This window comes from Acinonyx jubatus, chromosome B1 (genome assembly GCF_027475565.1).
Source record: "Acinonyx jubatus isolate Ajub_Pintada_27869175 chromosome B1, VMU_Ajub_asm_v1.0, whole genome shotgun sequence".
Taxonomy (NCBI): Eukaryota; Metazoa; Chordata; class Mammalia; order Carnivora; family Felidae; genus Acinonyx; species Acinonyx jubatus.
In genome coordinates, this window is record NC_069382.1 from 37,387,123 (window position 1) to 37,412,084 (window position 24,962).

Genomic DNA, 24,962 nt, shown 5'->3' on the forward strand with positions numbered 1-24,962 from the left:
AAAGGCATGGCAATGAGAAAAAAAATGAGTTGTTTCCTTCTGCTTCCAGAATTCATGTCACCCTAGATGATCACGAGAAGAGTTAAACGTAAAAAATTAACATGTACAACACATCATCACAATTCCCAGTTGAATTCTTTCCATATGACATTTTTGTAAATTAAAATTACTAAATCCAAGATCAGTAAGTAGTTGCCAGGTGATGAAGAATTTAAACCTTAAAGTAACTATATAGTTAATCTGGCAACTTAACCTTGCAATTCAAACCTAGTTGGATAATTCAGAGGTGAAAAATCCCAACAATTTTAATATATGATGTAGGAGTACATTGACAAACAGTAAAACCTTGGTTTGAGAGCATAATTTGTTCCAGAAACATGCTTGTAATCCAAAGCATTTGTATATCAAAGCGAATTTCCCCGTAAGAAATAATGGAAACTCAGAGATTCGTGTATCATGCTGACTGATTTGTGGATAATGACTCATACCTGTAGCCCAGGAATAAATCCCACTTGATCGTGGTGGATAATTATTTTTATGTACTGTAGGATTTGTACTGCTAGCATCTTGTTGAGAATTTCATCAGGGATGTTGATCTATAATTCTCCTTTTTAGTGGGGTCTCTGGTTTTGGAATCAAGGTAATCCTGGCCTCACTGAATGAGTTTGGAAGTTTTCCTTCCATTTCTTTCTTTTTTTTCATCTGTAATAGTCATTTTTTTTTTAAATTTAAATTTTGGTAAACATAACAGCACAATATTGGTTTCACGAGTAGAATTCAGTGATTCATCACTTATATACAACACCCAGTGCTCATCACATCAAGTCACCTCTTTAATGCCCATCACACATCTAGCCCATCTCCCACCCACCTCCTCCCATCAACACTCAGTTTGTTCTCTAGTATTAAGAATCTTTTGTAGTTTGTTTCCTTTTCTTCTCTTCCCACCCTTCCTTACCATATGCTCATCTGTTTTGTTTCTTAAATCCACATGGGTGAAATCATATGGTATTTGTCTTTCTCTGACTGACATATTTCGCTTAGCATAATATTTTCTATCTCTGCCCACATTGTTGAAAATGGCAAGATTTCATTCTTTTTGATGGTTGAGTAATATTCCATTTTATATAATATATATCATTTTATGTTTTAAAATTTTATATATTAAATATATATTATATTTATACTTTTATATATTATATATTATTTTATATATATATCACATCTTCTTTATCTATTCATCAATTAATGGACATTTAGGCTCTCTCCATAGTTTGGCTATTGTTGATAATGCTGCTGTAAACACTGAGGTGCATGTACCCCTTTGAATCTGTTATTTTGTATGCTTTGGGTAAATACCTAGTAGTAAAATTCCTGGATCAGAGGGTAGTCCTATTTTTAGTTTTTTGAGAAACCTCCACATACTGTTCTCCAGCATGGCTGCACTAGTTTACATTCCCACCAACAGTGCAAGAGGGCTCCCCTTCCTCCACATCCTTACCAACACCTGTTGTTTCTTGTGTTGTTAGTGTTAGCCATTTTGAAAGGTGTGAGGTGACATCTCATCATGGTTTTGATTTGTATTTCCCTGATGATGTGAGATGTTGATTATCTTTTCATGTGTCTTTTTAGCCATCTGGATATCTTCTTTGAAAAAGTGTCTATTCATGGCTGCTGCCCATTTCTTAGTGCTGCCCATTTCTTAAGTTGTTTGGTTTTTGGGTGTTGAGTTTGGTAAGTTCTTTATAGATTTTGGATACTAACCCTTTATCTTATGTCAATTACAAATATCTTCTCCCATTCTGTTGGCTTTTGTTGACTGTTTCCTACCCTGTACAGAAGGTTTAATCTTGATGAAATCCCAGTAGTTCATGTTTGCTTTTGTTTATTCATGGCGAATCATTCTTTTAATGTTCTTTAAATGCACTGTTGAATTTGATTTGCTAGTACCTTGTTGAGAATTTTTGCATCCAGGTTCATCAGGGATATTAGTCTCTAACTCTCCTTTTGAGTGGGGTCTTTGTCTGGTTTTGGAATCAAGGTAATGGTGGCTTCCTAGAGTGAGTTTGCTTTACTTCCATTTCTATTTTTTGGAACAGTTTGAGAAGAATAGGTATCAACTCTACTAATTCCCCTGGGAAACCATCTGGCCCAGGACTCTTGTTTGTTGGGAGACTATTGATAACTGTTTCAATTTCTTTGCTGGTTATGGGTCTGTTCAAGTTTTCTATTTCTTCCTGTTTCCGTCAGTGGTTTACGAGTTTCTAGGAATTTGTCCAGTTTTTCCAGGTTGCCCAGTTCATTGGCATATAATTTTTCATAGTATTCTCTTATAATTGTTTGTATTTCTGTGGTGTCAGTTGTGATGTCCTCTTTCATTTGTGATTTTATCTATTTGGGTCCTTTCTCTTTTGTTTTTGATAAGTCTGGCTAAGGGTGTATCAATTTTGTTTATTCTTTCAAAGAAGCAGCTCTTACTTTCATTGATCTGGTCTACTTTCTTTTTTGTTGTTTCTATATAATTTATCTGTGCTAGCTTTAGGCTTCATTTGCTACTTCTTTTCTAGCCCCTTTAGGTGTAAGATTAGGTTGTATATTTGGAACTTTTCTTGCTTCTTGAGATAGGCCTGAATTGCAATGTACTTTACTCTTAGGACTGCCTTTGCTGCATCCCAAAGGGTTTGGACTGTCATGTTTTCATTTTCATTTGCTTCTATGTATTTTTTAATTTCCTCTTTAATTTCTGGTTAACCCATTCATCTTTAGTAGGAAGTTCTTTAACCTCCATGTATTTGAGGGCTTTCCAAAATTTTTCTTGTGGTTGACTTAAAGTTTCACAGCTTTTGGTCTGAAAATATTCACAGTATGATCTCAATCTTGTACCAGTTGAGGCCTGATTTGTGACCCAGTATGTGATCTATTCTGGAGATTGTTCCATGAGTACTTTAAAAGAATGTATATTCTCCTGCTTTAGTGTGAAATGCTCTGAATATATAACACTATGTTTCCTTTATATGGTATTATAATAAACATTCTATAAAACTGTTAGTTTAAATCTTAGATAAGAATAAGGTCTGTTTTGAGAACAGCATTTATTATTTCTCAAAAATACTTCAAAAATGTTGCAGATTTTAAGATATTTGGCTTGGTATACAATAAATAACTGTGAATAATGTTTTAAAAAGAGAAAGTAAATTTTAAAAAAATTTCTCTTTTAAAAAGAGGAAGTAAATTTTCTCTACCTGCTAACTTACTGGACCTTTTGATTGAGAATGTTATTCAAGTTTTCTAAAATGACAACTTTGAGTATACATTAAACATCTCTAAAACATGTACTTACTTAAAAAACAGTGCTGTCATGACATGCATTTATGATACTGTCCAGATTTAGATAAAAGTAAATGAGAAACGAAAAGGCCTTGAATGTTATTAATCCTTTACCATGTGAAAAGTAAAAATATTAGCAGAATATTCACTAAGTATAATGAAAATGTTATCTGGTTTCTATGCCACACTATTAGTTAGACCAACTAATGTGGGATTTATTTGATGAATTGCATTAAGCTCTCAGAACATTTGCTGCAACTCAGGTAGAAAGAAGCAAGGACATCACATACTATGTTATTCTGTAGTCAAGTAAGATATTGCAACTAATAAATGTCAATCTTCACATCTGAAATCACCTAGACATTATTGTTAGAGTAAGACATATTTGGAAGAGTTTCTGTATAGAAGGTTTTTTTAGACTGACATACAGCTGGGTAAACTCAGTTTTCTTTGGTTCAACAATGCCTCATCTCCACTGCATAAAGCCTGGTCTCCAGTTCCACTATCCAATGCCTGCCTTACATTAAGTTGTATTTTGTTAGCACTGCATAAAGCAATTATGTTATGAAAGACCTCTAGGTTACTATGTTCAAATTAACAGCTGGTTTCATTAATGTTCCTAGAGTAACAGAACCCTCTCCAATAATTTTCAGGTTGATAAATTTGATTTTCCAAGTATTTTCCAAAACAGGGCAGTGCATGAGTCCAAAAATTTGTTCAAAAATGCCCAAACAAGTGTTCCCCTGGTGGGAAGTTCCAGCAATTCCAACCATAACTAGACCATAGGGAGCAGAAGCACATTTTCAATCTATGTGAATCTAGTGGGACTGAGAAAAAGACATTCTTCTTTCACTAGTGACAGCAGATTAAGGCTCATACTTTTTGCTCCACTCAGAGTAGTCTATCACATTTTGTTCAGAGGTACTGTAAGAAAATGTAAGCTTCACATCATGCCACAAGTGTGGTGGGCCCCTATTCATCTTGAGGTGGTCCCAGAAAAGGATTCTGAGAATTAAAAAGTTCAAAGAACAAGTGACAGGATTCTGCTAATTGACAAAAATTGACTTTTTCAGTTTTTTAATCTTCTTTTTCCTGCCATCAAAAGAGTCTAATGTCCTCTGTCTTAATTAGCTCTGGTATTTCCTTCAACTTGTAATTGTTTTTTCCAATAATCCTTTGTATGCTGAATAAGATTATGTTTTTCAGTAGCTGGAGGTATAATTACCCAGTGTTGCCAAGTACTTAAATATGACTTCTAAGTGGACTTTCTTATGCCTCAAAAGTTCTTTTACACTTTGACTGTATACTGATTTGCACAAATGGCATCTTGGCGGTCCTCAGGCCACACCAGGCGATTGGTGATGGTGTCGCATAGGGCCATGATACCGTCACTGTCCAGAGGTTGAGCAGGGTATGACAGCCCTCCATTCTGGGTAGCGGAGCCCAACATCTCAACCCTCCAAAATTAAGGGAGAGGATGACGCAGTAATGTCATCCCTTTAGGCCCACTTGGGTCGGTACCTTGGCCCATAATTTCAAAATATAAAAATTTTATATCGAGGGGGAATAATTAAAAAGACTACCAGAAAGTAATAATTATGGACAGCAAATTAAGATTATGTAATATCATTGTACATTAAAAAACGATAATCAGAAATTATGAGTCAAATGTAATATCTTAGGGATTTGTTATAATGTACACCTTAAAAGCCAACCAAGGAAAACTAAAATACAAGTCTAAAGCCATCAAAGTAAAAAGAACAATAAAAAGTTTTTAAAAAGCAAGGTACATCAGTGGAAAAAAAACAAGAAGGGTGGCAGGAACAAGTGTAGTAGATGAAAGATGAGATTCATTTTTAAATAGCAACTAAAACAAAATAAAAAACCTAACAAAATGCCAGAAAATTAGAGAAGAAAACAAAGAAATCTGCTTTGAGATTTTACCCAAACTTGTCACCTGTACACTCATAATACTGAAAGTAAATGAAAACAAGGCTTCCATAGCTTTTATTGACAACTTCTCATTCATCTTTTTGTTTCATTCTCCAAAAACACTGCAGACTGTGTTATGGACTTGAATGCTTGTGTCCCTTCAAAATTCCTATGTTGAAACCTAGTGTGGCTATCTTTGTAGATGGAGCTTCTAGGAAGTAACTGAGGGCAAATGAGGTCCTAAAGATAGGGCCCTGACCTGATAGGATTAGTGTTCTTAGAAGAAGAGACATCACAGAGCACATTCTCTCTCTGGGCACAAACTCTGAAAAAGACCATGTGAGAATGCAGAAGAAAGAGGGCCATCTGCAACCCAAAGGGAGAGCCCACACCAGCCCCCAATGCTGCTGCCACCTTGATCTAGGGCTTCTGGTCTCCAGAACTGTGAGAAAAACGTTTCTGTCATTTAAGCCAACCAGTCCATGGTATTTTTTATAGCAGCCAGAACTAAGAAGAATGTATCAATAGCTTTTTCCTTTCAAAGTAATTTCTTTTGTGTATTTACTGAAACATGTAAATTATTTAATAGAATGTTTGACAAAAGATATTGGGTGATCAGACCGCTTCAAAAAATAAAAACACGATGCATTTTTTCTTTGTTTAATAAAATGTTTCAGATATACAAAAAGTCATATTGAATGATATGTAAAAAATGCTCATTTATCTAACAGCTGGTTTAATAAAAAAATAAATCATTTGAAACTCCTTGCATTTATTTATCTACTCATCTCATCTTTTTCTATGCTACTCCTATACAAATAGAAGGCTCCATAGAAATAGTATGTTCTACAGGTTTTTATAGTTTGTAAGGCTTCCTTTATGATTGTCTTTTCATTCAACAGGTTTTTAAGATTTATTCACATATGTGCTCTAGTTCCTCAAAGTATACTGTTCCATTGTAGGACATTCTACAATTTCATTGAAGGATGCTTAGGTTGTTTTCAGATTTCTTGAGGCTATTATAAATGATACTACATTGAACATGCTGCCTAGTGAATATGGGAAAGAATTGTCCTACAGTACAATCACCAAGAGGTAGATTTTTGGGGTTTAGAATATGCACATCTTTAAGGTGACATTAACTTGTTTTTTAAAGTGTTTCTACCAGTTTACATTCTCATAGTAGGCTTGAAATTCACATTGTTCTATACCCTTGCCAAAATTTGATATTTACTCAAAACCAGTGTTATTCCAGGTATCACAATGTCTTCCACTTGTGCACTACTATAGCACTTAAAAACGTCTATGCTACATACTTATTACAAAATATACTCTGACTTCTGTGTAAATTTTATCTTCTTTACTGATTATAAGCTCTTTGAAGGCAGAAAGGGTCATTTTTCCCCCTTTCCTCAAATCCTCCAGTGTTTAGTACTAAGCAGAGAAAACAGTACATGGCATAATTTTTGTATAGTACGGAATAATTCTGATAGATTCTTTAAGTTCTCATTAGCTAAGAGCCAAGACCATCATCTTAGCTATTTTTATAATGTCCACATACCTAATACAGTACTTGATATATAGGTTCTTCAGTCAAGAGTAGCTGATTAAATGATTTTAAAAAAGTGGGGGAGACATAGAGGGGAGGACTCAAGAGTGTTTCCTTCGTGCTGTTCTAAAGCTGATAGATGATTTAGAAAGTAATGACATTTCTAGGAATCTTCTAAGAAATTTACAGGTCAAATTGCTAAATACTGCAGCCTTATCAAAGATGTATGGAATTTAGAATAAAGAACATCTGCCTTGAGTCAGTTTGAGGTATTATTGAAGGCACTATCAGAAAGATTTTATCATTTCATGTTTAAAAGATTTAAAGACTTTAAACAGCGTAGTGAGCTGCTGCATAACTTCAAAATGATTTAACTGTTGATTACTTAAAATATGTTAAGTAGAGACCTTTAAGAAATGAATAAAAAACAGTGTAGTTACCATTTAAGGTGATGCCAAGGAGTTTAGACCACGTCTTGTTGGCTAAAGTGAGTCAATTAACATTAAATGACCGTAATTACATGAGTCATATTTTAGCTGCAACTGTGAAGGATGGATTGGAGAAAAGCAAGATTGGAAGAAGAGCAATATTAAGTGGTTATGTGAATAGTTTGCAAGAATTTTCCAAAGTGGAGTGTGTGCAACCCAGGCAAGATCATCCACTGGAAAGAATTTTAAAAATCAGCATTGGGATATAATTCACATACCACACAATTCACCCATTTAAAGTGTATAATTTAATGTTTTTTAGTATAGTCATGGGGTGGTGCAACCATCACTACAATTTAATTTTATGACATTTTAGTTCCCCTAAAAGTGTCTTTTTGGAATGGAATCAACAATACAATATGTTTCTTCTGTAACTGGTTTCATTGTTTTTTTTTTTTTTTTTTTTTTTACAACTGAATACTATCCCATTGTATGGATATATCACATTTTATTTATCTATTCATTAGCTGACAGCCATTTACACCGTTGGCTGTTATGAATAATGCAGAAATGGACATTTGTGTGAAAGGTTTTATGGGGTGTATGTTTTCATTTAACCCTATGTTTAATCATTTGATAAACCATCAAACTGTTTCCCCAAGTACCTGCATTCATAGTATATTCGTATCAGCAACATATCAAAGTTGCAATTTCTCCATATCTTCACCATAACATTAGTTTCCTTAAAAGATTTTTTTTGAATTATGGCAGCCCTAATGAGTGTAAAATGATACCTACTGGTTGATTTGTATTTTCCTAATGACTAATGATGTTCAGCAGTTTTTCATGTTGTATTGATAATAGAACATGTAGTATATTTTATAAAAATATATACATATATTGGAGGATATCTGCTCAAATATTTAGTATTAATAAAGTGAATGATCAAAAAAGTTCAGAGACCAGTGATCTAAGTGAAAGATGACAAACACCAGAATTAATGGATGTGGGTAGGGTATGAAAATAAGTGGATTTGTGACTAAAGTATGAAATGGAGTGGGATAGGAAGGATGCGGTTCTGGCCAGTATGGGACACAATTACAAGGATGACTTCCTCCTCTGAAATCCCACTGCCCCTAATGCCTGTTGGTGGAGGTCACTGAGAGAATGCAACCCTGCCTGACAGGCAAGCTGGACGTGGGCAGCTAGAGGCTCCTCACCTCCTTCCCATTCATGGAATGTGCATTTCACTTATTTCCCTGATCTATATAAGCTGCCCCAAGGACATGGTCTTCAAATAGTAATGTGTTTTTGAGACCATCCGAATGGTATACATGATTGAGCTCAATTAAGGCTCTATATAGATTATGATACCAACAGATGTGTGCAAAGATCTACTCATCTTGTGCCACCCAACACAGGTTTCTTAAGTAAGTTCTCTTGCTTATTAAAACTACTACCTGCCAATGTGAAGAGGTCTACTTTTTTCCTCAGTCTCTCCTTGCCCTCTGTGTTCAGAAGCCAGTTTACGAATGAACTCTGCCGCACTCATCTGGCCCTCGGCATTACTGCCCTAATGGTCAAACCACAGGGTAAAATGAGGGGTGAGAAACAAGAACAGGGCTTTCCTTTGTTTCCAAGGCCTGGCCCTCAACAGTTAACATTCAGTGATCAAACTAATCACTGATTATTGACTCAAATAATCATTGATCATTGATTCAGATCTTTACAGGAGAATGGCTGAAATTCTAAGAAGAAAACAGAACTAGGTATCAGGAAATGGTAATTTCATGAGGTATCGGTGAGACAGAGCAGGAATTGGACTCAGGTTTCCTAACCTGACTGAGAAATCTAGCATTCCTTATCTTCTTCATAAGGAGAAAACAAAAAAGTTAAAACTCTATGTCTCTTGAGTAGCACATCTTGCAGGAATGTGAGGGAGGATGCTTACTGAAAGGAACATATTTACTACCATGACTGGTGAAGACCAGACCAAACCAGTCTGCACCAAGATGGACCCCAGTGCTGAACTTTCACTGACTTCTTCTCTCATTATAATACTAAAAGTCATATCCAGGGGTGGAGATTTAACATGTTAATTAGACATGCGATGTATGAAGACACATGGCATTTTAGACCCCTGCCTCTATGCTTTGACATTACCCTTTCCCCACCCAAGTTTCTGATAAAAACTCTCCCTGACCTTGCCTTGGGGTGGGGGGTCAGCCTGAGGACACTTCTTTGTGCTGCTTCCCTATGCTTAAGCATAAGCTCCAATAAAGCCTTGCTGGAAATTCCCATTTAGCCTCTTGTCAATTTGTATTGCTGAGCGAGCCCAAGGGCCCAGTTCAGTTTCACACATCTCCAGTTAAGTAGTGAAGGGGAGGGGAGGGATTGTAGGGAGTACAGTGCAGCACCTCGAAGTATGATCTTCACTGTTCACAGGCTGGACACCTGCTGTGTCTTAAAACATTCATGTGCCTGGGACCCTGACCCAGACCTTACCAGCCTGGGGTAGGGGTGCTGGGATATGTGCACTTTCAACAAGTCCCCAGATCATTCTTGTGCATATTAAAGCCTGAAAATGACTACTTTGATGAGTATAAAAGGAGATCCTGAACAGATCCTGAAGAGGGCTGACCATGAAATCCTAAGTTTAGAGTACTAGTTATACCAGAAGGAGAAATGAAACTTAAATATTCAAACTTGTTCCTCTGCCTCCAAAAGAAGAAAAATATGCTTTGGCAACACTGCCATGAAAACAACTAAAGAAGATAACTCCTACACAGCAGAGTTGTGCAGAGAACCACACTGTACTGATAATGATCAATGTTAATAATGAAGGCTAATATGGTTTGAAGACAAGAGTAATTTATTTTTTTTTCAACGTTTATTTATTTTTTTGGGGGACAGAGAGAGACAGAGCATGAACGGGGGAGGGGCAGAGAGAGAGGGAGACACAGAATCGGAAACAGGCTCCAGGCTCTGAGCCATCAGCCCAGAGCCCGATGCGGGGCTCGAACTCACGGACCGCGAGATCGTGACCTGGCTGAAGTCGGACGCTTAACCGACTGCACCACCCAGGCGTCCCCAGACAAGAATAATTTGAATAAAAGCTTACAAATGACCAGGTGATGATGAACACTGTGTCTCTAAAAGCACCAAACAATGTTTTAATTGAATGTTTAGTTTTTTCCTAACACTATTTAATTTTTTTTCCAGCAGGATACTCACATTGTTATACATGTATTTTGTAAACTAAAATTATCCAAGTGTTTCTGGCATTTAGGGCAGTCATAGCCAGGTTGTGGGTGTATGGAGAAAAAGGAAAGATAGCTGGGCTCAAGCAGTGGTTCTCAATAACCGTGAGTAGCAGTGGGGTAGGTTTTAACCCTACAGGACATTTGGCAATGTCTGGAGACATTTTTGGTTGTCACAACTAGGGGGATGATACTAGCATCTAGTGGGTATAGGCTAGGGATATTGCTAAACAAAAATTCAAAGGATGGTCCCTACAACAAAGAACTATCCAGGCTATAAAGGCAGTAGTGTTAAGGTTGGCAACACCAGGGCAAAATGCCAGGGCTAAACTTGAGGACTAGTCTACAAGATACTGGAAAGCTTGTGGGTGCACATATTCCAGGATTTACTGAAAGTGCACTAAGGCTCCTCCAAAGATACCCCACAAGAGTCTCTATTTGATGTGGAGGGTGTGAACTAACTTCTCTCCCTTTTTCTAAACTATTATTTATCACATGCTTCATTTTACATATTTGTTTTTAAATTGTCCTATTACTCTCAAAGGCAAGACATCTTTTTCATTTTTAGTAAACAAACACAATGACCTGGACAAAAAACACAGAGCTAGTGAAAGAACCTTTAAAAAATCTTAAAAACATTCTAGAACATAGTCCTCATTTAGGCCCATAAAAGCTTGGTGATTTATTTGTGGAAAAGAAAACATCTCTTTTAACAAAGAAATTAGATTCCTGAAACGACCTGGTCATCTTATGTGACATAGGAGCACACTTCTTTTTGGTTATTGCCTTATTTAAAATCTTAACTCCATCATTTTGATCAATTACATAAACAGGGGTGGGTTTTTTGTTTTTGTTTTTGGTTCTCTGGATTTATGCTCAAAATAAGGAAAGATTAAGAATTTTATGCATTCTATTTTTAGAATGCCTCCAGTGTAAGGCATTTGTTTAAAATAAGAGATTTTATTTTGATAAAAGTGTTTGCTTGCTTAAACTGTTATCCTAAGGATGCTGGGGAACCAGTGAAGCATCCAAAATCTTACACATGACAAGACCTTTCATTATTTGGCCTCTGCTTACTTCTCCACAGAGGAATGTATCTTGCCTTTTCTCAGTATTTTGTGCTCAAGTCACAGTTGATAATTTATATGTTATGTATCTCAGTGCTTTCTCCTCTAAGCATTTTTGATCCTCTTCTGGGATTTTCTCTTCTGACACCACGCCTAACTGCTATTCATCCTTTAAGTTTAAAATTAGATACCACAATGCCTCTTCCACCTACAAGGCCAGAGGCTAAATGTCCCTTCTTATACTCCCACAGCACTCTGGAGTTATACTTCCTGTACTCTAGTCAAACTCTATTACAATTACTTGCATATTTTGTATCCAGAGAGTGTCTGGGTTTCATTTGTCTTTCTGTCTCCAGAGCCTAAAATAGTCTCTGAGGTATAATAGGCACATAATACATATTTATTAAATACATATATCATTGATAATCCATGATATCAGGTATGTAGAGGAGCGAGTTCATATCAAGCCCTGGTTGATTAGAGCCAGATGAAACTATTTCTATTATTGCACCAATAAGAAATTCACAAGGACATCAAACTAGCTTCCAAAATCCTTAACTAGTCAGTGAGAATACAGGCAACACAGACAGGTTTAGGCAAAACTGGCCTGTACACAATGTCCTTAGAACAGAGTTTTAAGTAAGACAGGAATACAATAAAATATGATCTTTAGAGAGATCAATCTGACAACAGAAGAGAAACTTATGGGACTACATTTGGAACACAGTTCTACTATACATGATCTTGATTAGCTAGAAAAACCCACATGGCCCACTTAGCTCCTCCCTGAGAGTTAGGGAAGTCTCTGCCCCAATGTACTGTGAATAGTGGATCCCTGGGAATATTCTTATATACCCAGCATCAAATATAGCCTGGGATATGGGAAGAGCTCAGCAAAATGAAAAAACAAATACATGAATAAAAAGCTTGTTTTCAAGCCAGGATGTCTGGCAGTAGCTACTCATTTAAAAAATATGAGTCAGTACAAACAAAACCAAAAAACTAAGCCTGCCATTTGCAACATCCATGGTGTATAGAAGGTATAACGCTACATGAAATGAGTCAAGACAGAAAAAGACAAATACCACACACTTTCGCTTATATGTGGAATCTAAAAAACAAAACAAACGAATAAACAAACAAATAAGCGAAAGCAGAGACAGACCCATAAATACAGAGAACTAATGGTTCCTAGAGGGCAAGGGGGTGGAGGATGGGCAAAATGGGTGAAGGAGAGTAGGAGGAATAGGCTTCTAGTTATAGAATGAGTAAGTTACGAGGGTGAAAAGTACAGCATAAGCATACAGTCAATGTTACTGTAATAATGTAATGGTAATGCTCATGGTAGGCAGAGCTGTGTTGTACATGTGAAATTAATGTAACATTGTGTGCCAACTATATTTCACTTAAAAAAATTAAAAACAAAAAAACTAGGCCTCTATGACTGAGTAATAGACTAATATAAATTTTAGAAACGTATTCATAGTATGTGTCCTATGTGTCAGCCACGTGCCAGCTTCCAATATGAAGTGCAAAACCCAGTATACTGCATTTTGCTTCGTTTATGCAATAGATCTTCCAAGGCAAGGTCTTATCCTTGCTGCCAAAATATGGAATATTATTTAAATGAAAATGTTAGTAGGATTATTTTACAAAGTGCTTTTTTCCAAAGTCAAAGCACTATCAAAATGACTTACCTGAGACAATTTTGTTGTAGTAGCAGGCAGAAGTGGACGACTAAACTTCTTCTGAGATCCAATGGCTGCTGGAAATGGTGGTGCAGAAAATACAGCTGCAACACAATTAATTTTGTTTATCCATCCTTGCATTTCCTCTGCACTCCTATGAGAAACAGATAAATTTACATCAGGGTATTACTCTATCTAAGTGTATCACACCTTGCCCATTTCTCATTATTGATTTAAAATGTTACATAAAGTCATTTATATTTCTTGGTAATTGATCCTTGATAAAATTTCACTGAGATAAACATTTTCAACAGCAATTACCATAGTAATAAAAGGCCCTGGAACCGATGATCATTACAATATAAGGCTGTGATTATTCCTCAAGGAAACAGAAGGGGAAAAAAAGCAAAATCACTCGACAATAAATATTAAACCCCTACTTTGTTTGATACTAGACTCAGTCAAACATTAATTTAAAAATTAGCTCCTCTTTCTATCACATAATTCAATTTTAAAATCCAACTGAGGAACAAATTGATAGAATTTAAAAGGAATATAAAAGGAAACAACCACTTGGAAAGTAGCTTTGACAGTTTTCTTGAAAAGTTAACTATATAAATTTATCATACAATCCAGCAGTTCTATTCCTAGGAATACACCCAAGAGAAATAAAAACATATAGGCACAGAAAGATCTACATGTGAATGTTCACAGCAGCACTATTTATTTATTTATTTATTAAATATATGAAATTTATTGTCAAATTGGTTTCCATACAACACCCAGTGCTCATCCCAAAAGATGCCCTCTTTAATACCCATCACCCACCCTCTCCTCCCTCCCACCCCCCATCAACCCTCAGTTTGTTCTCAGTTTTTAAGAGTCTCTTATGCTTTGGCTCTCTCCCACTCTAACCTCTCTCTCTCTCTCTTTTTTTTTTCCCTTCCCCTCCCCCATGGGTTCCTGTTAAGTTTCTCAGGATCCACAGAAGAGTGAAAACATGTGGTATCTGTCTTTCTCTGTATGGCTTATTTCACTTAGCATCACACTCTCCAGTTCCGTCCACGTTGCTACAAAGGGCCATATTTCATTCTTTCTCATTGCCACATAGTACTCCATTGTGTATATAAACCACAGTTTCTTTATCCATTCATCAGTTGATGGGCATTTAGGCTCTTTCCATAATTTGGCTATTGTTAAGAGTGACAGCAGCACTATTTATAAAAGTCAAAAAGGGGAAACAATCCAAATGTCTGTCAACTCATGAATGAATAAAAGAAAAATGTAATATATATCCATACAGTGGAATACTACTTGGTAATAAAGGCATGAAGGGCAGATACATGTTATAACATGGTGAACCCCCAAAACTTTATGGTAAGTGAAAAAAAGCCAGATACATTTCATACTATATGTTCCACATACATGAAAAATCCAGAAAAGGCAATACCATAGAGACACAAAGGAGATTAGTGGTATCCAGGGTTGGTGGTGAAATGGGGGGTGACTACAAAATGGGCATGGAGGATCTCTTTGGGGTGATGAAAATGTTCCAAACTGGATTGTGGTGATGGTGGCACAATTCTGTAAATTTGCTGAAAATTATTGAATTATGTACTTCACACAAGTGAGATTAATGGTATGTAAAGAACTTTCCAAAAGGATGTTAAAAATCCACCTGAAAGGATGTAGAAATCATCTGATTTCATTAACATACTTTCAACTTTTAACATACTTTTAACTTGTATGTTATATATTTGCAAAGACCAGCACTGACTGGCAGCACTCAATAAATATTTGTGAATTTATAAATGAATGGGAGGATGAGTCAGGACAGATTAAGGTAGACAGAATGTCAGCCCATCTAAAATCATTTCCTTTATGGATTACTCTGAGAAACCACACTAACCTAAGACCACACTAGGTATCAATTCCTCTTTGCACCCCATATCTTTCTATAATCTGATTTCTTTGCCTCTGTTAATTCAATTCATTGATTTCTGCAACACTTCTATCTGAAGTAATTACAACTTCTTAGTTATCATACTTGGTATTTTACATTAAAAAATGTTGGGGAACAGAATAATTTGAAGGACTCTGATGACTAATAGCTGTAATTATACATCTGGCTATGAGTCCCTCTGTGGTGTTAAAGCTGTCTTACTCCCATGCTAAAAAAAAATCCTGTGAAACTTGGATTTCCTTACAACTTCCTCCTCACCTGATGTCAGCAATTTCATACCTCTGGAAATTCAACATTCACAAATCACCAGAGTACTTGCTGCTGTTCTTATTTCTTTTTTTGATCTTACATTGCTTTGATCAACAGGTATGCAGATACTTGTGTTCACTATCTTGATGTTAAATTTTAATTCCAATGCCAAATGCAGTCAATTGGTAGTGTTGGGAGTGATTCTGAAGTCAAGCTCAGGTTCTGTGCAAAGCATGAAGAATTAACACTGACACAGACACTGATGGTGTGTACTCCTATAAATATTCCTTTTGTAGAGGCTCAGTTCTGAAAATGCAAAGTTTCTCACTTCACAAATCCAGAATTCTCTGTGTGAAAGGCTCCACTTCTAATGTGAAAGTTGTCATGGACCCCTTATTGAACTGGCAATCCATCCCAATTTCTTGCCCACAATATAATTTTATCTTTTTCCTCTAGTTTAATCACAGACTATTAGAGCTCAGGAAGAGAAAGAAGAGAGAGGGAACAAAATGGAAATCTACACTTATTGAACAGTTTCTATATGCCAGGCACTGTATGAAGTACTTTATATATACACTTGATCTCATGTAATTCTCATTAGAACCTTATGAAATAAACATTATCATCTGCCCTAATGACAAGCTAAGATTCAAAGAAGTTAAATTACATGCCAGGATGAAGAGCTAGGAAATGGTAATTTGAATCCAGGTCTATTTTACTCTCTGTGTGATAAAACTTACATTGTACAACCCTTGTATTTTATTCATAAAATATTAACTTCTATAGATGGTTTGTGGTTGACTAAAAGTCACAGGGCTGCCTTATAGCAACACAAAAAAATTGAACTTAGAGTTTCTATTTCTGATTCTAGTTTTCTTAGGCATTTGTCCCTCTTGTGTAACCAATTAATGACTTCGAATCCAACATGAAAAATTTCCCCTGAAGATCCTGATTCTATTTCTCGGTATAAAGTGGTGTTATGCAAACTAAAAAGCCAAACCAAATCAAACCAGTGAAACATACTGAGCTTGAAAAAGCAAGACCCTCCAGTCGGCAGTTTTAAGTTTAAGTACATTCGGCTTCTTCTCGTAGTCTATGGCCTTGGATGCCAGCGCATGATGCACACTCACGGCGTTTTTCAAATCCTCTTCAGACAGGGCCTTTTCAGGTTTATATTCATCCTACAGATGGATAGATGGATACAAAGAAAGCTAAGACAAGATCATATTCAGATTTCATCTTCTCTTTTTATGATAAGAAAAAAACCCCTAAAACTAAAAGAAAAACAAATTAGAAAATCCATGAAGGCATGGAAATAGTGAAATGGTGTAAAAACAACTCTTTGCTACTTCAGGTACCCATCAAGAGAATTTTACTGATGGTGAAAACCTTGCCATTGTGTTCTTAGCTCTAAAGATACTATATTTTCTTCCTACTTTTTTTTGAGTCTAATATTATCAAAAGAAAAATCAAAAGTAAAATAAAATGATTCCTCCAACGGTTCTTTGAAAGAAAAGAGGGAAAATCAGTTTAATAATCAGGAGAAGGCTTAACCCTATTATAGATATAAAAAGGAAAGTGCCATATGAAGATGCAATTTTATATTTGGGCACGAATTATACACTACAGAATTTATAAAGGTTTTCCGTATGGCTTCCCTCCAAACTAACAATAGAAAATCCCAACTAGTAGAATAACAAGACTTTAAAGCAAATTTGATTATTAATATCATATTTTTATGTCTATAGTTTTTCCAGGTCCAATAGAATAACAAAAGGACCTCAAAATTAATTAAATACAGTAGACACTGCAAAAATGTTTTAGGATATGTTTTCTAGTGTTTAAGGTCTCCTCTTCCCTCTTCCCATATATTGTCAGACATGATGCTAAAAAAACTTGCACTTCTATAAAGAAAACACACAAGAACATACAGCCCTCTCACCTAATTAGTAGCAAATCCTTAAGGAAGATATTGCCTATTCTCTTATCACAGCCTGGTTTTACATTTCCAAAAAAACAATTACACGTTCTCATTCCTCCTACTTCCTTCCCCCAACCCTGCCACAAATCAAGCAATTCAAATGTATTATTGCTATTAATTAAAACTGAGTCAGAAATAAACAGCAGCTGTTTGTCCTTAATGATCAGTCAGTGACAGTGATGAGAGACAAAGGTAAGGGAAACCTCAAATACACAGTAAATACAAATTGGAGTATAAAGATTACCCAGATTTATAATATTAAATGATATTTAATGATGAAATTAAATGATATTAAATGATGAAATTTCTTTTCTTTTTAGCTTATGAATACTTTATTTTATGATTTTTAAAATATAATTTATTGTCAAGTTAGCCAGTGTATACAGTGTATACAGAGTGTTCTTGGCTTTGGGAGTAGATTCTATTTTAAGATTGCAACAAGTGTATTTTATTAAGCTTCAGAGATTAAGAACTCCTGTTGACAATGGACAGTTATCTACAGAAGTATAATGAAGAAAGAAAAAATAAAAAGAAATCTTAAGTTAAATACAATATATTTACATATATCTATTCTATAATTCCCATTAACGCAGAAAACTGTAATCTAGTTATGTTTTGGGGTCCTGTCTTTTCTAAATGAGATTTTTCTTTTTAGCATTCCAAAGATTCACAAATTTCCTCAGGGAGGTATCAACTAGAGGAAGAGGTCCCCATCAGCCTTAGGATCATGCTACAATAGAACCCTGCATAGCTGACCATCCATTCGATTTAACTTACACTTAAGTCCAGATAGGAATCTGAAGTAGATAAATAATGGGGAGTGGGGATAAAAGACCACGAACAAAATGATCTTCAGAGAATTTATACGCTACCTCCATTTCCATACATACTGATCTCTAACACTTGATATTGGAGTATGCACAGAGATCAGCTTAGAAATTTCTATGAACCTTTTTTGATATTCTAGGTCCATGACTTGGCCTAGAATTATCTTAATCCCTTCTCACTAGTTTCTTTTTGATTTAATTTCTTGTTTGAATTTAAGATGATTACTTAGTCCTTTTGTTTTTCCTATTACTTTTTTAATTAAGAAAGAATTTAAGGCTATAATTTTTCTTCTGAGTACAGGTTACACGTAGTTTGAGAATGAAGAGTACTTTTTCATTGTTCTCTAGATAGTTTGCAGTTTTATTTTTTGATCTCTTCTTTGATCTTAGTCATGTCAAAGAGTATGTTTCTTGAGTTTAAAGTTACCTAAGGTTTTAGTTATTTATCATTATATATCTCTAATTTTATTGGCTTGTGACCAGAGATTTTACAGCAGTCTGTAAAACCCATTTTATTTCTTCAAAATTTGTTAAGGGTAATTTGTTAAGGTTTTCAAACCACATTTGACTTTTGTTAATGTTCCATGGACACACAGAAAAAAAATTATTCTCTGAGGGATGAGTATGCATTAAGAGATAAATTTATTGATTCAATCCCTCTATATTCCTACACCATTTTTTCTAAATGTTCATCCCATTGAGACAAATATACTGACCTCTCTCTTTCACTATATTGTATTTTAAATTCTATTTGCATTTCTAATAGTTCTTGTTCACATTTTAGTTGCTATGTTATTTGATGTATTTAGGTTTATGATTGTTATCTTCCTTAAATGATCGGCTATTTATTATTTTAAAATGTTCTTTATCTAGTAGTGCTTAGTTACATAAGATAGAAACTTAAAATGCTCTCTCCCATAAAAATGTTCTATTTCTCTAATAGTCAACATCAACAAGGTAAGATTTTAAAAATCATTTCGCTTCCCTCCCTCCTTCTCATTAATCCTAAACTTTGCTGAAATACTTTATTATGTTTGTTCTGCAATATTATTAAAATTACTTGATATTATGCATTTTCTATTTTAAAAAACCTTACTTTGTACTTATATTACACATTCACTGAGTCTCTCCTTATTCTTTTAGATCTAATTGCTCACTTACTTTCTATCTTTCCTCTATCTTAAAGTGTTTTCTCATCCCTTGGTTATTTTCTCTCCTTTCGAGTATTTTTCTCAGGTGAATGATCTACTGTAGTCTTTATTTAAAAATATCTTTCACTTTCTTTGACAGGTATAGAACTCTTGGTTGCAGTCCCCTTCCACTCAGTATCTGTAGATGCTAGTCTACTGTCATCTACCTTCCAGTTTTACAAAAGTCCAAAGCTAGTCTGATTCTTTTTTTTTTTTTCCATTTTACTGTATTTTCTGTTAGGAATCTTATACAGGTTTCTTTTTATCTTTAGAATTTAGGAATTTTTGGTAGGCTATGCCTTAATATTCTCATGTACCCAGTTTCAAATGAAAGAATTCCTACCCCAATATGATTATTCACTTGGGCTGCAAACTGCTGCTAGAAATACTGAACCCAGTTGTACAGATGTGTGACAGCACACACATTTCTGGTCTCTAGCTATTGCTGCACTTAGTGCCAACAGACAATTCTTTTTTTTTTTTTTTTAATAATTTTTTTAAAATTTTTAATTTATTTTGAGAGATAGCATGAGTGAGGGAGGGGCAGAAAGAGGGAGAGAGAGAGTCCCAAGTAGGCTCTATGCTGTCAGCAAGGAACCTGATACAGGGCTCGAACTCACAAACCGCAAGTTCATGACCTGAGCTGAAATCAAGAGTCAGATGCTTAACTGACTGAGCAACCCAGGTGCCCCCAGACAAATCTTTCACACATCCATGATAGTCTCTGTTGCATTCTGCCAAATGTTCGCCATTCTCTTCAACACCCCAAGTCATTAAAACTGTGGCTAAGAGCATAGTTGCCTAGAGTTAGAACTGTCTAGGTTCAAATGACTAGTTCTAATATAATACTTAATGTTTTTGTGACCTTAGGTTAATTAAAGTCATTAAGCTTCATTTTCTAAGCTTGAGAAGCAGTGATAATACTTCCCTCATAAAGTAGTAGGAGGAAGTTAAATGAGATACTGTTTGTTAAACTCTTAATGTTCACAGCATATAGTAACCACTCAAATTCTAGCTGGTATAATTTTTTTGTTTTTTAAAATGTTTTATTAATTTTTGAGGGGGAAAGGGGCAGAGGGAGAGGGGGACAGAGGATCTAAAGCAGGCTCTGTGCTGACAGCAGTGAGACTGATGTGGGGCTTGAACTCACAAACCATGAGATCATGACCTGAGCCAAAGTCAGATGCTCAACCAACTAAGCCACCCAGGTGCCCCTGGCTGGTATAATTTCTAATAATTTCTTAGTAACAGGGTTGGCCTTATATAAGGTCAAACTTGTAAATATAAAACTTTCTGCTTACTACTCCATAAAAAAAATATTTGGTGACCATTTTTATCTCCTTTCTTTCTGAAACAGAAGAATCTTGTGTTCTCAGATCATCCTCCACATACCTTTCTTAGGAGCTTATTTCATGGATCATTATTTTTCTTCTATATTTTTAATCGTTCTCTATCTACTGGCTTCTTCCTCAAAGCCTATAAATATATTCAAAGTCTCTCTTATCATTGTAAGATAATTGTTTCTTCTAAATACTGCTTTCTCCTCTGGTATCACCTCTTTTCTTTTATGTATGATAAGTTAGCTGTTTCTATGTATTAATTTCCAGTTTATCCTTTAACCCACTGCAATTTGGAATCCATTTCTACATTTTACTAAAACCGCTCTGGCAAAGGTCATCAATGACCACCTAATTGAAAATTTCGAGAAATTATTGTTAGTTCTTACCATATGGCACCCAAGGAATTCAACAAAATTCTTGAAATTCTTCCTTTGCTTATGTTACAATACACTCCTTGTTTCTCTCCTACCTCTCTGAGCAGTGTTTTGTTATCTCCTCTTTCAACTATCCTCCAGATGTCAGTTCTGCCACTGTCTTTCATCTTTTCTCATTCCATAAATACCACATGGGATGATTACAACTGCTCTTATCAGTTAAACTCCCACCTATATCATGATGTCTAACAAAGTGCTGTAGGTTGAATGAGAAACATAAGACCAATTGATAGCTATTAATGAATGACTTCAACCGTGAAGCCTGGAGCAATTAAATATTCTTAGAAAATATTGTCTGTGCGGATATTTTATTTATTTTTTAAATGTTTACTTATTTTGAGAAAGAGAGTGCAAGCATATGCAAATGGGGGAGGGGCAGAGACAGAGAGGGAGAGAGAGCATCCCACGCAGGCTCCATGCTCTCAGCACAGAGCCTGATGCAGGGCTCAATACCACGTACCATGAGATCATGACCTGAGTTGAAATCAAGAATCGAACACTTAACCGACTGAGGCACCCAGGCACCCCTGCTGATATTTTCCTTTAAAACCAAGCCTGAAGGATGACATCCTTAGACTGCTATAAAAGTGCAAGAAATTTTAAAATGCAACATTTATTATAGTCCTACATAAAAGCTAACAGTAGTCATCAATGTAGGACAACTGTACCATTGTGGCTGAACAGGACTCTATTCCAGGGCAGTTTCTAAACTCTGAGATACACTGCCAGTTTACCTTACATTGGAAGTAAAATATTGCACAGGACAGAAATGGAAGGCAAGATCCATAGTGAGGATGGAACTGAAGTCTAGGAATCTTAAGTCTTACAAACTTCTGTTTTTCTAGTTGGTACTAATATCACTTTACTATGAAAAAAAAAATAAGGAAAAATAGGAGAGGATCAAGATAATGGAGTAGGAAGATCCTGAGCTCACCCCTTCCATGAACATACCAAAAGCTACAACTATATATAGAACTACTATCTCTGAGAAGAAACTGAAGAAAAGCAGAACAGATCATTTACAACTAAGGATATAAAGAAAACAAACAAAATGTCCACAAAGAGTTCGGTAGGAGGGGTGGAGATGCTGTCTAGTTAGGAACCATACCTTTGGTTCAGTGACCCACAGAGAAAGGGATTTCAGAATCAAAGAGGGCCCTCCCTGAGGAAGGAGGGTTCCAAGCCACACATTGAGCTCCATAGCCCAGGGGATCTGTACTGGAAAGATAATCACCCATAATGTCTGTTTTGAAAATCATTTGGAGTTTAGGTCTGGGATAGCCAGAAGAAAGTAGGAAGCTGTTACTTTAAAAGGTTCACACACAACTCACTTGCTCCAAATCCTAGCACATAGTCAGCAGTTTTAAAAGTACCTGGGTTAAACTGAGGAGATCTATTAACTAATTTTAGCATGTGTGAGAGAGGCAGGGATCTGTCAGAGGAACATTCTCTAGGAATGGAAGGGCTGGCAAGAACCATTTCTGACACTCTCCATCTACTATGCTAACACCATTCACCCAGTGCTAACATTCACCTGTGGACTTGCACTGCCAAACTGCCTCCCCCAGCCTAGCACTCCTCCTAGGTGGCTCCCTGCCCCACCAGACATGCTGGTGGCCTCACCAGCACCAGTGAGCCACACCCCCAACCCAGGGACACTGCACACCAGAGCATCTACAACAGTCATAGCTTAGCTCACATCCAGCTGTACCAGAGAGCTGTCCTGCCCATCAACACTCCTACAGCTGTCATAGCCACGCCTCTAAGCTAGCTGTGCTGGGGCCAACCCAGCACACCAGCATGCTTGCAGCAGTCACAGCCAGGATGCCTAGTCAGATGGGCTGGGGGTCAACCCCATTTGCCAGCATGCCCATAGCAGTCATAGCCAAGCCTCATAGACAGCCATGCTGAGTCCTGTATAACAGTGAGTCTGTGCCAGTCATGACTCAGCCATAAGAGGAGTGTTCACACTGCCAACACAAGGGCTTGGATGACCAAGATTTGCACTATTGGACCCCATAGGACACCTTCTGCATAAGACTACTCCTTCAAAACTTGGAGATGTAACTGATCTATGCAAGATACAGAAACAAACAAAGTTATACAAAATTAAGAGACAGAGGAATATATTCCAAATGAAAGAGCAAGACAAAACCCAAGAAGAAGAACTAAATGAATCAGAGATAAACAATCTAACAGATAACGAGTCTAAAGTGATGGTCATAAAGATGCTCACTGAAATTAGGAAAAGAATGGATAAACACAGTAAGAACTTCAACAAAGAGGAAATATAAAAAACCAATCAGAGCTGAAGAATACAATAACTAAAATGAAAAATACACTAGAAGGAATCAACAGCAGCAGATTAAATGAAGCAGAAAAATGGATCAATGATTTGGAATATAGGTAACAGAAATCATGTAACTGAAAGAGTCACAAGAAAAATGAACTTTAAGAAAAGGATAATTTAAAGGACCCATGAAACAACATCTAATATACTAAGATTCATATTAAAAGGGTCCCAGAAGGAGAAGTGAAAAAGGAACAGCAACACTATTTGAAGAAATAATAGGTGAAAATTACCTTAATCTGGAGAATGAAACAGAGATATCCAAGTCCAGGAAGCAGAGAACCTCAAAAAAGATGAACCCAAAAAGGCCCATTCCAATACACATAATAAAGTGTCAACAGGTAAAGAGAGAACCTTAAAAGCAGTAAAATAAAAACAACCAGTTATATTCAAGAGAACCCCATACAATGACCAGCAGGTTTTTCAGGAGTAACGTTATAGTCCAGAGGGGAGTGGCACAATATATTCAAAGTATTGAAAGGAAAAACTTACAACCAAGAATCTTTCATCTGGCAAGGTTATCACTCAGAATAGGAGACAGAAGTAAGGTGTTTCCCAGAAAAGCAAAAGCTAAAAAAGTTGATCAATATCAAACTAGTCTTACAAGAATTATTAAAGGGACTTCTTTAGCAGAAAAGAAAAGGACATAACTATAAAAATAAGAAGGAAACAATCTTACTGCTAAAGATCAATATAGTAAAGGTAGCGGATCAAATATTAACATAGCTAGTATGAAGGTTAAAAGACAAAAGTAGGAAAATCATCTAGACCTAAAACAGTCTAGGGATAAAAAATAATAAGATGTAAAATATGACATCAAAAATATAAAATGTGTTGGGGGGATGGGAGGATGTAGTGCTTTTCCACTGCACTGGAACTTCAGCCATCTGCAACTTAGAATAGTTTGCTATATATAGAATGCTATTTACGAACCTTATGGTAACCACAAACCAAAAACCTGTAATAAATACAAAAAAATAAATAAATAAATAAATAAATAAAGAGAAAGGAATACAAACACCAAGGAAAATCACAAAATCCAACAGACAATGGCCAGAGAAAGGAACAGAGAAGAACTACAAAAACAAACAGAAAACAACAAACAAAATGACAATAAGTACATATATATCAATAATTACTTTACATGTAAATGGACTAAATGCTCCAATAAAAAAGACACAGGGGGGCTGAATGGATTAAAAAACAAGATACTAATCCAACTGCCTAGGATGCCTGAGGGCAGGAAGAGGGCAGGGAGAGCAGTGCCATTGGGTTGGCTGCCCTGAGGTGGGAGCTAGGCTCCCTGGGCTTGGCACCAGGGTTGGACTTGGTAGGGACTGTTTGGGATACCACTGGGGCTTGCTTGTAAGGTTGCTT

General features: G+C 36.0%; 1 protein-coding gene and 1 pseudogene across 20 annotated transcripts in view; both read right to left on the minus strand.

Annotated features, from left to right (window-relative positions):
• The window catches only part of PSD3 (pleckstrin and Sec7 domain containing 3), a 780,457-nt gene that overhangs the window by 61,433 nt on the left and 694,062 nt on the right, over positions 1-24,962 (minus strand). For all 20 annotated transcript variants that reach the window (XM_053216464.1, XM_053216461.1, XM_053216462.1 and 17 more), the window contains 2 exons: positions 16,487-16,644; positions 13,261-13,405 (listed from right to left, as the gene is read on the minus strand). In XM_053216464.1, the coding sequence (XP_053072439.1) occupies positions 13,261-13,405; positions 16,487-16,644 (303 nt within the window). The remainder of the gene's footprint in view (positions 1-13,260; positions 13,406-16,486; positions 16,645-24,962) is intronic.
• On the minus strand, positions 2,448-4,755 carry LOC106978259 (uncharacterized protein C3orf38 homolog; annotated as a pseudogene).